At 40.6% G+C, this 11,836-nt stretch overlaps 1 protein-coding gene across 2 annotated transcripts; it reads right to left on the reverse strand.

The window, feature by feature from the left end:
• Positions 1-732: 732 nt before the first annotated feature.
• Positions 733-8,603, reverse strand: dhx32b (DEAH (Asp-Glu-Ala-His) box polypeptide 32b). Of its 2 annotated transcripts, none has more exons than XM_040140090.1 (11): positions 8,157-8,603; positions 7,818-8,011; positions 6,837-7,212; positions 6,513-6,749; positions 5,475-5,568; positions 5,226-5,375; positions 4,084-4,275; positions 3,838-3,978; positions 3,220-3,410; positions 1,595-1,785; positions 733-991 (listed from the first exon to the last, which is right to left on the reverse strand). In XM_040140090.1, the coding sequence occupies exons 1-11, from the start codon at positions 8,601-8,603 to the stop codon at positions 820-822; spliced, it is 2,385 nt and encodes a 794-aa protein (XP_039996024.1). In that variant the 3' UTR covers positions 733-819. The 2 variants fall into 2 exon arrangements, with proteins under 2 accessions (XP_039996024.1, XP_039996025.1); XM_040140091.1 differs by having other exon boundaries at positions 5,226-5,393; positions 5,484-5,568; positions 8,157-8,465.
• Between the last annotated feature and the right edge of the window lie 3,233 nt (positions 8,604-11,836).

The following is an 11,836-nucleotide window of genomic DNA, read 5'->3' on the forward strand; positions in this document are numbered from 1 at the left end:
TAATAGAGGTATTTTATTCAGATATTTGGATAGCAAACATAAAGTATGATCTAACATACTGGGCTGTTGATTCAGTTTATTTATCCAGACACTTAAATGTTGTCAAAACTTACTGTGCATAGCTGCTTTGACTTGAAAAAGACAATTCAGAGTGAAATATTTTAAGTGAGCTAGGTGACACTGTGCCCTATTGGTTCTGGCACTGGCTTGCTGCACCATTCCAGCCCAAGCCCCTGAAGAGGGGACATGATGTTTTTAATGCAGTGTCAGTGAACTGGATCCACACCAGGTGGAGCTACAGGGGGACCCACATTGTCCCTGCACCTCATTAATCAGACTGGACCCTTGGTGCTGTGGATGACTGGCTGCTGGACAGTGACTGAAGGTAAGGTGTGAAAAGGAAGAGCAGGATGTGGAGTATCATTAAAGATTTCAGCAGGGACTGTGAATCTAAATTGTAAACCTCACTGAAGTAGAATACAAAAACTGAATTGGACATTTTAAGATATGAGAAATATTCTTGCAATTTAGTAACCAGATTGTTCTTTTGAATAGGAGGATTAAATACAAATGTAAATAATCAGATGCTGAAAATCAACATGAGAACTTTGTTTAACTATCAAAGAAAAATACAGAACATGTAACAAAAACAAGGGAAACAGATGAAATTCCTAAAAAAAAACACTAACAAGATTATATGATCAATTATACAACTACCCAGACAATGTAATTCTGTACAGTATAGTGCAATAAGTCCTTACTGGTTACTGGTACTACTGGTTATTTCATTAGCACCACTGGGAAAAGTGGGTCAGTCAGTCACTGTATGACACAGCGGTCATTGGTCTGGTCCTCCTGGGGTTCTTGGGAGGTTGGTGGTGTCTCCTCTTGGTAATGAGAAGCTCCATGGTTCAAAATGTTTTGGAGGATGTCTTTGCTCTCACTAGGCGGTAGATTGTAGAAGAAATACTGTGGTGCCATCTGAATGAACCTAGTAGGGGAGAAGACAGTGTTAAAGGAAAAAGACCCTGTGTCATTTTAGTGAAACAAACTAGCTTTTGTTGAATGTAAATGATGGAAATTACAGTAAATTTCATTTTGCAAACTTGTCTTCAGTTAAAGTTTGTTTTGATTGACACCCACTTTTGCTGGAGAGAAGACTTACAACACATTCGGTTCTCACATCATTTGAGCTGCAATGAACTGATTCACGTATTTCAGGATATGGAGCCTAAGAGAGTATGACAAAGGCTGCAGGGCTTTCTCCTCCTTCATTAAGCTGCAGCTCCACATTCCCCGGCATCTGTGCAATCCATAATCCCTTCTCCAACCAGCAAATACTAGAGAACAGGATTATAATACCTCCCTCCACAACCAGCATGACTAGTCTCTGCTGAACTGGGGCTTTACATCTGGCCCAAAAGGGAAAGGGAATGTGTTTGGCTGATTAATTTTAAGCCTCTTCAAATGTGAAGATATGAGGGTGGTCTCCTCAGTTCTTTTAAAGCAACAAGAGACTGAAGTCTTGGTAATGTGAACGAAAAGCAACTGCACAACGTGAAATGGACAAAATGTTGACAAAGCAGAGACTTACTCCTCCGGTGTTATGTGGGTGACGGTGCGGAGGCAGTTATCCTCGGAGAAGGAGTGCTCATGGAACAGCACCCACTCTGGCAGGCCCAGCTTGGGGCTCTTGGCTCCGTAGCCAGACAGAGGATGGATCTGTGCCACATGCTTATGGGTCATAATGAAGTAGTTCCCTGATCCATCTACATCTCGTGCTACCTGAGGGAAAATACAGTCAGATGGATTTCTACAAAGGAACTACTTAAGAGTACTTTTTAAAAATAAGCATAAGCGGACAGGAGAATGCAAATACAAAATGCATCTGTTAAGTCATACTTTTGATTTTGCTTTGAAAAGTACATACTTATTAACAAACAAAGCCAAAACATATTGGGATGACAAGAAAAGGCTAAATTCTCTGACGAAACCTTACTTTTGCAGTTGAAACATTTGAAAATGGAGTGGAAGTGACAGTCGAAATACAAATACTGTAAGAAGTTGAAATAGCAGTTAAAATGGAGGTGCTGAAAGACACTGAAGTGTCGATGCAAGCAAAGTGTGTTAAAGGTTTGATTCAGTCAAAGTTCAAGCACTGAAAGCAGCTGAAATGTAATTGAGCTGGAAGTTTCAGGTGAAAAGGAAGAGGCCCTGAAAGACATTAGCGGCTGTTCATGTGTATCATCTAAAAGAAGATAAAAGAACTGAAACAGTTGGAGAAAATTGTGTATAAAGCGCTGAAGTTGTGGGAGTCAGAGGAGCTGAAGAAGGTTTTAGGTGTCTTGCTCAGAGGTGAAGGCCTGAGACCTGAAATGATATGACGTGTCAGTTGATGTGTGAGCGTTGAAAGGAACTGAGATCTCAGGTGAATGTAAAAGATATGAATGCAGTTGAAGTGTCAGTTGAAGAATAAGAAATGAAAGCAGATGAAATGTCTGTTGAGGAGTAAGAGATGAAAGGAGTATAAGTGTGAGTTGGTGTGTACCCACTGAAAGCAATTGTCATGCTAAATGTCATTTAAAGAGCTGGAGGTGAAAGCAACTGAAAAGTCAGTTGACGTGTAGCCGCTGAAAAGAGCTGACCTGTCAGTGGAAAGGTAAAAGCTAAAGCAGATGAAATGTCTGTTGGTAATTAAAGGATGAATGTAGCTGAAGCGGAAGTTCAAGTGTGTATTGTAAGCAGTTGCAGTTGGTTGTATAAGCACTGACAGCAGTTAAAATATCAGTTGAAGTATATGATCTGAAAGTAGCTGAACTGCCAGATGATGAATAAAAATCAATTTAACTTAGTGTATTGCATCGCTGAAGGCGACAAGGTGGTAGGGCAGTTAGGTGATACTTCTGATTATTTTGCTAAGCATGTTTGTCAATCTTAATTGTTAATATTGTCATCATCTAAATTCTAAATGAACAGAAATACATTAATATTTCATTATGCCCATATTCTATGATCATTCATTCTCAGTCTGAAGTCACAGTATAATTACACATGATTAAAGCACACTCCACATTGCTGCATTATTTCCACTTAGGGGAGTTTAATGGTCTGGTCTTCAGGAGGACCGTGTGTGTTTGATGTAAGCTGTCAATGCTGATCTAATTAATCTACTGTGGTTTTTGTTGAGTGGTATAATAACGTTACGTACGAAGACCTGACCTGCATGAAGAAACCTGCCAGCAGGGCTCTCTTAATGTTGAAGGTGTTGCTTCGGGAACCGAAGGCGGGCAACGAGACGGGCAGCTCTATCCTCTTCAGAGTGTCGGTGAGCTCAGCGCGAAGAGCTTCAGCCATCAGCAGAGAAGTGTGGTTCAGGTAAAAATCCTGACACCACTTCTCCACATTACAGTCTAACAAGGGATGACAGGACAGAGCCAAAGAGAGTCATAGGAAGGAAGAATCAGTGATGAAGACATAGGGATGGGACAATAATTAATAACTATTTGTGTAAAAATTAGTATTGTTTTCTTCATATATGCCCTGCAAAACACAAATGTTTTTTTTCTGAAGAAATGTTTTGATATTTTAGAATATTTAATATGTAAGTATCTTTTCACAGTTTTTAGATTATGATTATTATAAAAAGTATCATTTCTGTTTTCAATTGAATTTGTTGTGATTATTGCAAATATACCTTTTAATATCATTGTTTAAGACCAAGAAGCTTGTTTCGCTAACAATTACAATGATTTTTCTTCATTCGATGATCTCCATAGCATCTGCTTGTGTGTGCGCAGGCTTGTGTTTTTCCATGTAGGTGATACTCTCTGAACTCACATGGATCCTGCTGGCACTGTTTAAAGGCCTTGTAGATATTGATAAGGGTGAAGTGGTCTCCCTCTGGGTGCTGGAACTTCATGTGGCACTGGGTCGCCTCTGGCTTCAGGTCCACAGAGGGAACCGTGAAGCAAGTTGGTGCTGAGAAATCCACAAGACAAATGTGATGTTTAGAATGTACTGTTTGCCTGATACGATGCAACCAAAAAACATGGCTTTGTACATGTATGTGCCAGCAGATGTTACCTGTTAGCATGGCAGCAATGATGACCACCTCGCTGACACAGTCAAACTCACAGGAGGCGAGCAGAGTCTTGGCCATTTGGGGCTCCAAGGAGAACTCGGACATGATTATGCCCATCTCAGATAGGTTGCCATCATTATCCAGAGCTGCCAAGTAGTCCAGCTCCTCCAAAGCCTGCATCAGACCTCCAGGATCTGGGTTGGAAAGATTTTTGGATAATACAACTTTTTTACAAAATAAAACTTTGGTTAAAAATTTGGGTGAAAACTGGGAACCAAATCCAAGTACATGTCTTTATGACTGTCTAGTATTTAAACTGAGAGATTATTAGTTACGTACAAATATACTTTGACTAAATTGTTAGGGATTATTTTTCCGTTTTCATGCTGTCTAAACTGTAATCCAAAGTGGTGACCCACTGAGACAATCCTCCTACTGGCACTGTAGTGGGCACGCTCACAGTAAAAAGGCAGTAGTAGATTAGGATTTTTTAATCTTCGCCAATATCTGCCATGCATCACTACGCAGAATGAAGCCTTTCGTGTTACACAGGAGATTTTCTGTTCTGTCTTTGCAATCATGTCTTTCGATGAACATCATAATGAAAGGAAAAGAGACGTGGGCACAGAGACGGAGACAGAGCGAGAGGAAAAAATCAAATCCACCTTCTCTATTGTTATCTACAACCCCACACAGCAGAACTAGTATGTCTACAACTGTCTAATCAACTAATGGGAGGCTCAACGTGTGTGTGTGTGCGCGTGTGTGTGTGTGTGTGTGTGTGTGTGTGTGTGTGTGCGTGCGTGTGCGTGTGTGTACATGTGTGTGTGTGTGTGTGTTTGCGTGCATGTGTGTTAGTGGGGGTGACTAAATCCGGAGGAACAAAAGCACACGGAAGCAGGTCAGCTCTAAAAGGATGCTTGCAGAACAGGAGCTGTCGGTTCAGCTGAGGCATGGCTCACTGCCCTCCAATAAAAAAAGTTCCTGTCTGTTGGAACAAAAGGGAACGGACTGACTGAACCCAAAATTCACATTATCATCACTGAGGAAATGTGAAATTTAGGAGAACAACAGGGGCTTCGCCAGTACAAACTGCCATGAAAATATTCTCTTTGTTTATTTTGTCACTACATGTAAATCTCACCCGGCCTGTCGATGAAGTCGCAGTGGCCTAGCCCAGCGATCTCCATCCTTTTCAAGAAGAGCACAGTGGAAGTGATGTCAGACTCCACAATATGTGGCCGTGTCTCGGCAGGAAGCTGTCTGTCCTCTGGGTACAGACAGAAGCATTTGCCTGCGGGACAGGAAGATCCTTTTTTAGACAGGATGACAGCAGGGAATTGGCGGCCAGAGATTTACATCAAAAGTGTTTTCTAAAGGTTTAACTTCTCACCTGTTGGACCCGCCAGCTGTTTGCGGCTCACAGCTTGGTCTCTGCTGATTGGCTGAATGGTGACTGAGTTTGTTCTGATCCTGGGGTTGTAAACCTGCAACCGCATCACAAGTGTGTTTAAGATACACAGTGGTCGGACTACATTTATCTGACAGTCATAGTTGCTAGGTGAAGATTTTACACACAAACCATATGAATTGCTTGTAAAATATAATGCATACAGACTAACCTACCAAACTATATATAAATTAGATAAAACTAATTTTGCCTCCACTAGTTTAATGATTCCTATTATTCCTATTTTAATGCATCATCATTAAAAAAAAAACCATCAAATAACTCAAATGTAACACTTTTCTGCATAATGAGTACTTTTGCTTTCATTAGATCAGGTGATAACACTTGTGTTCTTTTACTTAAGTAAGATTTTGGATGTGGTACTTTCTGCTGTTGCTTTTACTCAAGTAAAGTATCTGAATATTTCTTCCCCCACTGATTATATATAATGACATTTAACGAAACATATATACAAATCTACACCAACGGTTTCATGATTCAACACATTTTTGAATCTGCAAAAATGGGAAGTGCCTAAATCTTGATTTATTGATGTACATTAAAGGGTTATGGCATAGAATGTGCTTTACGTTTTCACTTAGGTCCTAAAACATTGAACTTAAAAAAGCATTAAATTTAAGACATTTCAAATTTGTTTCTGGGTAGCAATTTCTGCATAATCCCCAAAAACATTGCTTTTCATCATAACAAAAAGAAGTACATTCAGTAAAGAAAAAAAAAAGAGAGCAATACAGTATAATCTCGGCTCAAAGACAGATATTGAACAAAAACATGGCAGATTGATTTATTCACCATGTACTCTACACTGCAACGTGTTTTTTGTATTGAACAATATAATACAATATAATACAAGTTTCTGCAGTGGCAGCAATATTATAAATAAGCCTAGATCTCAACCTTAAAAAGTCTAAGAGGTCTTTATGTATTGACTTTGATTACAACAAATAAGGACTAACTTACGTATCTTTTCTCAAGCCCGGCATCAATGACCACGCTTATTGAGCTAATAGCCCAGAAGAAGTCTTCGTTTGGGCTGGATGTGAGGAATACTCTGCGGGTCCGGCCTGTCTCCTCCCCCCCGAGGACCGGCAGATTCCCAGGCTGGCCAGGGTGCACAGCAACAGGCAGGAGCTCACCCAGATCAAGGGGCAAGCTGTGTCTCTCATGACACAGGATGTCGTGGGCCAGATCTATCTCCTGGTAGAGAGTGAACAAAGAAGTAAGTCAGAAGACGACATATTCACAGACTGTTGTTTTCATCCGTCTGGCGGTGCTGCTTCTCACCTGTGTCGTCACCAGGAACACAACCACATCTCCTTCCTCCTCAGAGTGGTGGATCTCTAGCACCAGACGGAGAGCAGAGCAGAAGTAGCTGTCACTTGTGCTGCTGTACACCACCTCCCCTGCACCTGGGCTCTCCAGGCGGATCAGAGGCACCGCCGACCCGGTGAAGTGGGCCAGCTGCTGTGGGCCAGGTTCAGAGGTGGTGAGTAGGACCACGCGGAGCTCTGGCCTCTGCTGGGCGACGTCCTTCAGCAGACCCTGGAGTACGTCGGTGGCTACGGTCCTCTGGTGGGCCTGGTCAACGACTACCACACCATAGTGCTCAAGCAAAGGGTCTGACATCATCTCTCTCAGCAGCATGTCATCTGTACAGTACCTGTGGTGGGTGATAAAACGATGCTTGACATTAAGAGGGAGCATGCACGGAGGTACTTGACAGACGCTGTATTCAAATATATAAAAACTTGAAATAAATCATCAGGTTTATTTAATTGTAAGCCTCTAGGCTGAAATAGTGGAGTAGTATATTGAGAAAATCCATTCAGCATACCTCAGAATGGCATCTTAATGAAAGGCACTTTGTGTGTACTTCAGCTTTGCCCCCATTAGTGCAATTTACTCTGATAATTAGTTTGAAGAGTGGATCCTTTCGTACTTGCCGGCCGCCTGTTTATCTTGTCTCCCTCCCCTCAATGTTCTGAGTTTCTTTTTTTCCCCCCAGCTGACTTATGAGGGACCCACACGAGGGAGTGTGACATATGGGCACACAGGGAGCCAGGCAGCTGTGGCGGAGCCCCTGAAAAGAGCCCCCCCTCGAGCCTTTTGTTCACTTTTCTCTAGTGAATGAGAAATGGTGGGGTGATTTAGCTGTGCGTGTCGTGACTATGCATTGTCGTAACCCGGCAAGAGCAGAGAAGGAATCAGTGAGAGCAACACTGGATACACCTGCATTTGGGAGTAGGAAGCACTTCTTTAACCTACCTGAGGACTGTGTCATTAGAGCAGCACGTTTCCAAAGGAATGCTGTACCCGACTTCATGACCGATGTTTACGTCCATCTCATCAGCCACTCTTAAGGCGAGATCTACAGCCTGCTGCGCGTGAATTTGGGTACAAACCACCATGCCATGCTGGAACTGGACTGACAGGCAGAACTCAGCACACCACTGGGGAATCTGTTTCAAAATAGGAGTAAGATAAGGTGATTGTGAGATGGCTCGAATATTTCCCTGTAATAAAGTTCCATCTGCTGCGTGAATGAAACGTGCAATATTTTTCACGGCAGTGTAATCTATCGTGTCAAATGCCCACAGTACTCACTTGAGAACTCCTTCCAGTTTTAGCAGAGCCGCTGACAAAAACAAACTGTCCTTTGGCCAAAGTGTCCATGAATTCACATTTTGCTTTCCACACTGGCAGCTCTTTTCTTTCTTTCAGCAATTTGTAAAACCTGGAGGAATAAGGCAGTCCGTCAAACTGATTAAGCTCCAAAATGTCATCATATTCTTTGTCCCCTTGACTCAAAGCTTCTTTGTCCAAACAAAGGGGTGATTTCCCCTCGAAATAGTCCTCTTCAGATAAACTGGTAACGTCCTGCGCCATCACAAGTAAGCTCCCAGTCTGTCCGGTTTCGACTTCATCTACAGATCCACAGGAATGAAGTTTGGACCCCTCAAGCTCCCGGTAAACTGTTGGAGAGCACACAGACCGCCTTTGCAAGTGAAGCCAAATGAAAGGCTCACTGGGCGGCCAGCCCAGTGTTGTCATGTGGCCATTAATCCCATAGAAAGTGTGGTCATCAACAGATGACACACACACACACACACACACACACACACACACACACACACACACACACACACACACACACACACACACACACACACACACACTGGTGTGAGAACAAAGATAGATGGGCAGGGACTCAGAGGGGTCTGGTGTTTACCATGAGTACTGGCTCACACGCAAAGGCCACAAGTTGTACGTAGGGGAAAAGGCATTTATTTATCAACTGTGGTTTAATTTAGTAATGTCGAAATTAATAATCTCAGTGCTTGATGAATTGAAATAATTACATTCAAAAAACAACAATTGCAGGAAGACCTTTAAGGGTTAGCACAAATGTCTGTTCGTTGTGCCTATTTTTTTTTTTTTTAATCTAAGGAAACAAAAGAAAAAAGGCCTGTCGATATATGAACCATTGTTATCGTTATTCTTATATTTGAACGGCTTCTGGAAAATGGGCAAAAATGGGTCCTCTGCGGTTTTTAAATGGTACAAAAAATGCTGTATCATACCAAAACATAGAATGAGCAGGAGAACTTATAAGAGACCTCACATTTGCAATTTTCTCATTTCAAGGCCCCCTGGTACCAGCAGGGCCCTGAGCAGGTGCTTACAGTAATCTACCTTCATAGTTGGGACTAAATTGACAGGTGATAAAGGAACAGTTCGACATTTTGACATTCGATAAATCGTTTTAGTCATTTTACAAACAAAAAAAGGGAAAAATTCTACAGATTCTCAGGTTCCAGCTTCTCAAATGGGAGGATTTGCAGCTTATCATGTACAATAGTAAACTGACAGACAAAATAAGACACTTGAAGACGTCACTTGGATTATGTGAAGTTGTAATTTGCCTTTTTGATATTTCATACATTGAACGATTAAATGATTAACCGAAAAAATTGTCAGATTAGTCGATAATCAAAATAAACTCATCTTCACTTAGTTAGCTAGCTATGTAATTGTTAAATAACATGGGTTTTCTTCCTATTCTTCCCATTCTGTTAATTGTGTCAACGCAGCATGATACCCTCATGTCTGGTCAGTAAATATGAAGCGACTGGGAGCAACGATTTAGTTTAGGATTAAGACTGGATATGAAGGGAAACAGATAAAATTAGCCTGGCTCTGTCTGAAGGTAACAACCACCTCTAAAGCTGAGTAATTAACGTTTCAAATCTTTCTGCTGAACTAAGCTGAAGCGCTGCTGGAGGTAGCTTCTACTTGCCATTAAGACATGAGCGTGGTATAGTTATAGCAGCTACATCTTCTAACTCTAGGTAAAAAAAAAAGCAAATAAGCATATTTCCCAATATGCCCAACGATTCTTTCCCACTAAGAAAAACATCTGCAAAGTGTGTTTTCAGTGCCCACCAATGGTTAATAACTGGTACTATTCAAACTAAAACCACAATCACTGTTTCTATTAAACCAATTTTTTTGTTTTCCAGTGGTGGAATGTAACTACGTAGATCTACGTAGTTCTGTACTTAAGTACAAAAAGGTTCTTGTAGGCTACTATACTTACTTTGTATTTCAATTTCTTGACTTTAGGCTTCAGCTCCAGTTCCACTACAGTGCAGAGTGAATTTTAATAATTGCTAATAAAATTAAACTACACAACAGTATATTGAAAGTAATTTTCAAACATTTCATGGTTCCAATTTTTGAAATGTGAGCATTTGTTGCTTTTCCTTTATTTTATTAATTTTAATTCATTTTTAATAATCCTGTGGTTTGGAAATTGTGTCACTTTTGGTAATTGTGACCGCATTCCGCTCTACTTTCTGAATTTTTACAAACCAAGCAATCAATTGATTAATCAAGAAAATAGCAGATTAATCCATAATAAAAATAATAATTGGTTGGAAAATTAGTTCCACCTGAACCAAGTACAACAGCAAAATGCTGCTTACACATTAATACATGAGTAATAATAATCTAATTGATTAATAATAATGTAACAGTCAAAGCCAATGGAGTGCTTTTACTTATTATTACAACTTTTACTTAAGAAAATGAACTACCCAGTACAACAGTCCCCCTTGATTATTAATATGATGCCATACTGTGCTGCTTTACATCCCGTTCTCAACTTTCCTTAAAACAAATATAAATAAATACATTTAAAAAATAAAACCAGTGAGTTCCATTCTCTTTTGGTTGCCATTTAAACAGCCTGTACATTTGATGCATAAATCCTCTGGAGCCAAATTCTTATTATCAAAGTGGCGATAGACATTTGTGTTGATCTTCGATTGAGAATTTTTATTGTCACATCTCATCACTGACACATTTCCCATTTCAATGTAGATACTAGATACTAAACATTTTTCTTTTTGCCTAAACATAATTTATATGCTGAAATGTGTTTTCTTCACAGTTGTGTGTGTCAAACCTTAGCAGCTTTTAGTTGATTATACACAATGATGGACTATTTCCTTTTGGTTTGATCGTGTTATTTAGTTCACTCTAAGGACAGTTTAGAGGTCATGGGTTTGCCTGTTTTCTCATTCCCTCCCAGTAATGGTCTCAGTTAACGAGTGTTAGGGGGAGCTGATCCTTAATCAGGACTCAAGGGCACCTTCACCCTGTGGTTTGGGGGAGCACATTAAGGCAAAATAACACGATAAAACCGGAGGGAGGGACGTACTTCAGTTTTTGTAATGACCAATGTTGTCTGACAGGTGGCAGTGTTGAACAACCAGGACAGGCTGCTCTGGCAGAGGAGACCTGCATGTGATGAATGGGGGACCAGGCTGACGGGACACTTTCATACAGTGACTCACTGTTTTTCCTTACAAACTTATTGATATTTTCAGACACTGAGATTCACTGTTTATTGGTTGCTGCTTATTAAAAGAAAGGATGAGCAGAGCAACTTGGTTTCATTGTTGTTTTCTCATTTGTCTTCATAAGGGTTGTGTTGTTGCTAGTTGTTCTTATGTTGTTCATATGTTGCCAAGTGATCAGAGTCATTGCTTGTCATTGTGCCGTTTTGGCGGTGGTGTTATGAGGTGGGCTGCATTTTGCAGCCTGGGCTTTAGACACACTCATCCTCACAGAAGCTAAAAAACAAAACTATTCATGTTCATCAAAGGGTGAAAACTTTTCTCACTATGAACACTCATTGATGTCTTTAACAGGCTTAGTTTTAAAAAGTTTCTCTAAGCAAGCTAAACAAAGTGAGAATGAAATTAAAACAACTTGTTGTA

Source organism: Xiphias gladius, chromosome 11, assembly GCF_016859285.1.
Source record: "Xiphias gladius isolate SHS-SW01 ecotype Sanya breed wild chromosome 11, ASM1685928v1, whole genome shotgun sequence".
NCBI classification, from domain to species: domain Eukaryota; kingdom Metazoa; phylum Chordata; class Actinopteri; order Istiophoriformes; family Xiphiidae; genus Xiphias; species Xiphias gladius.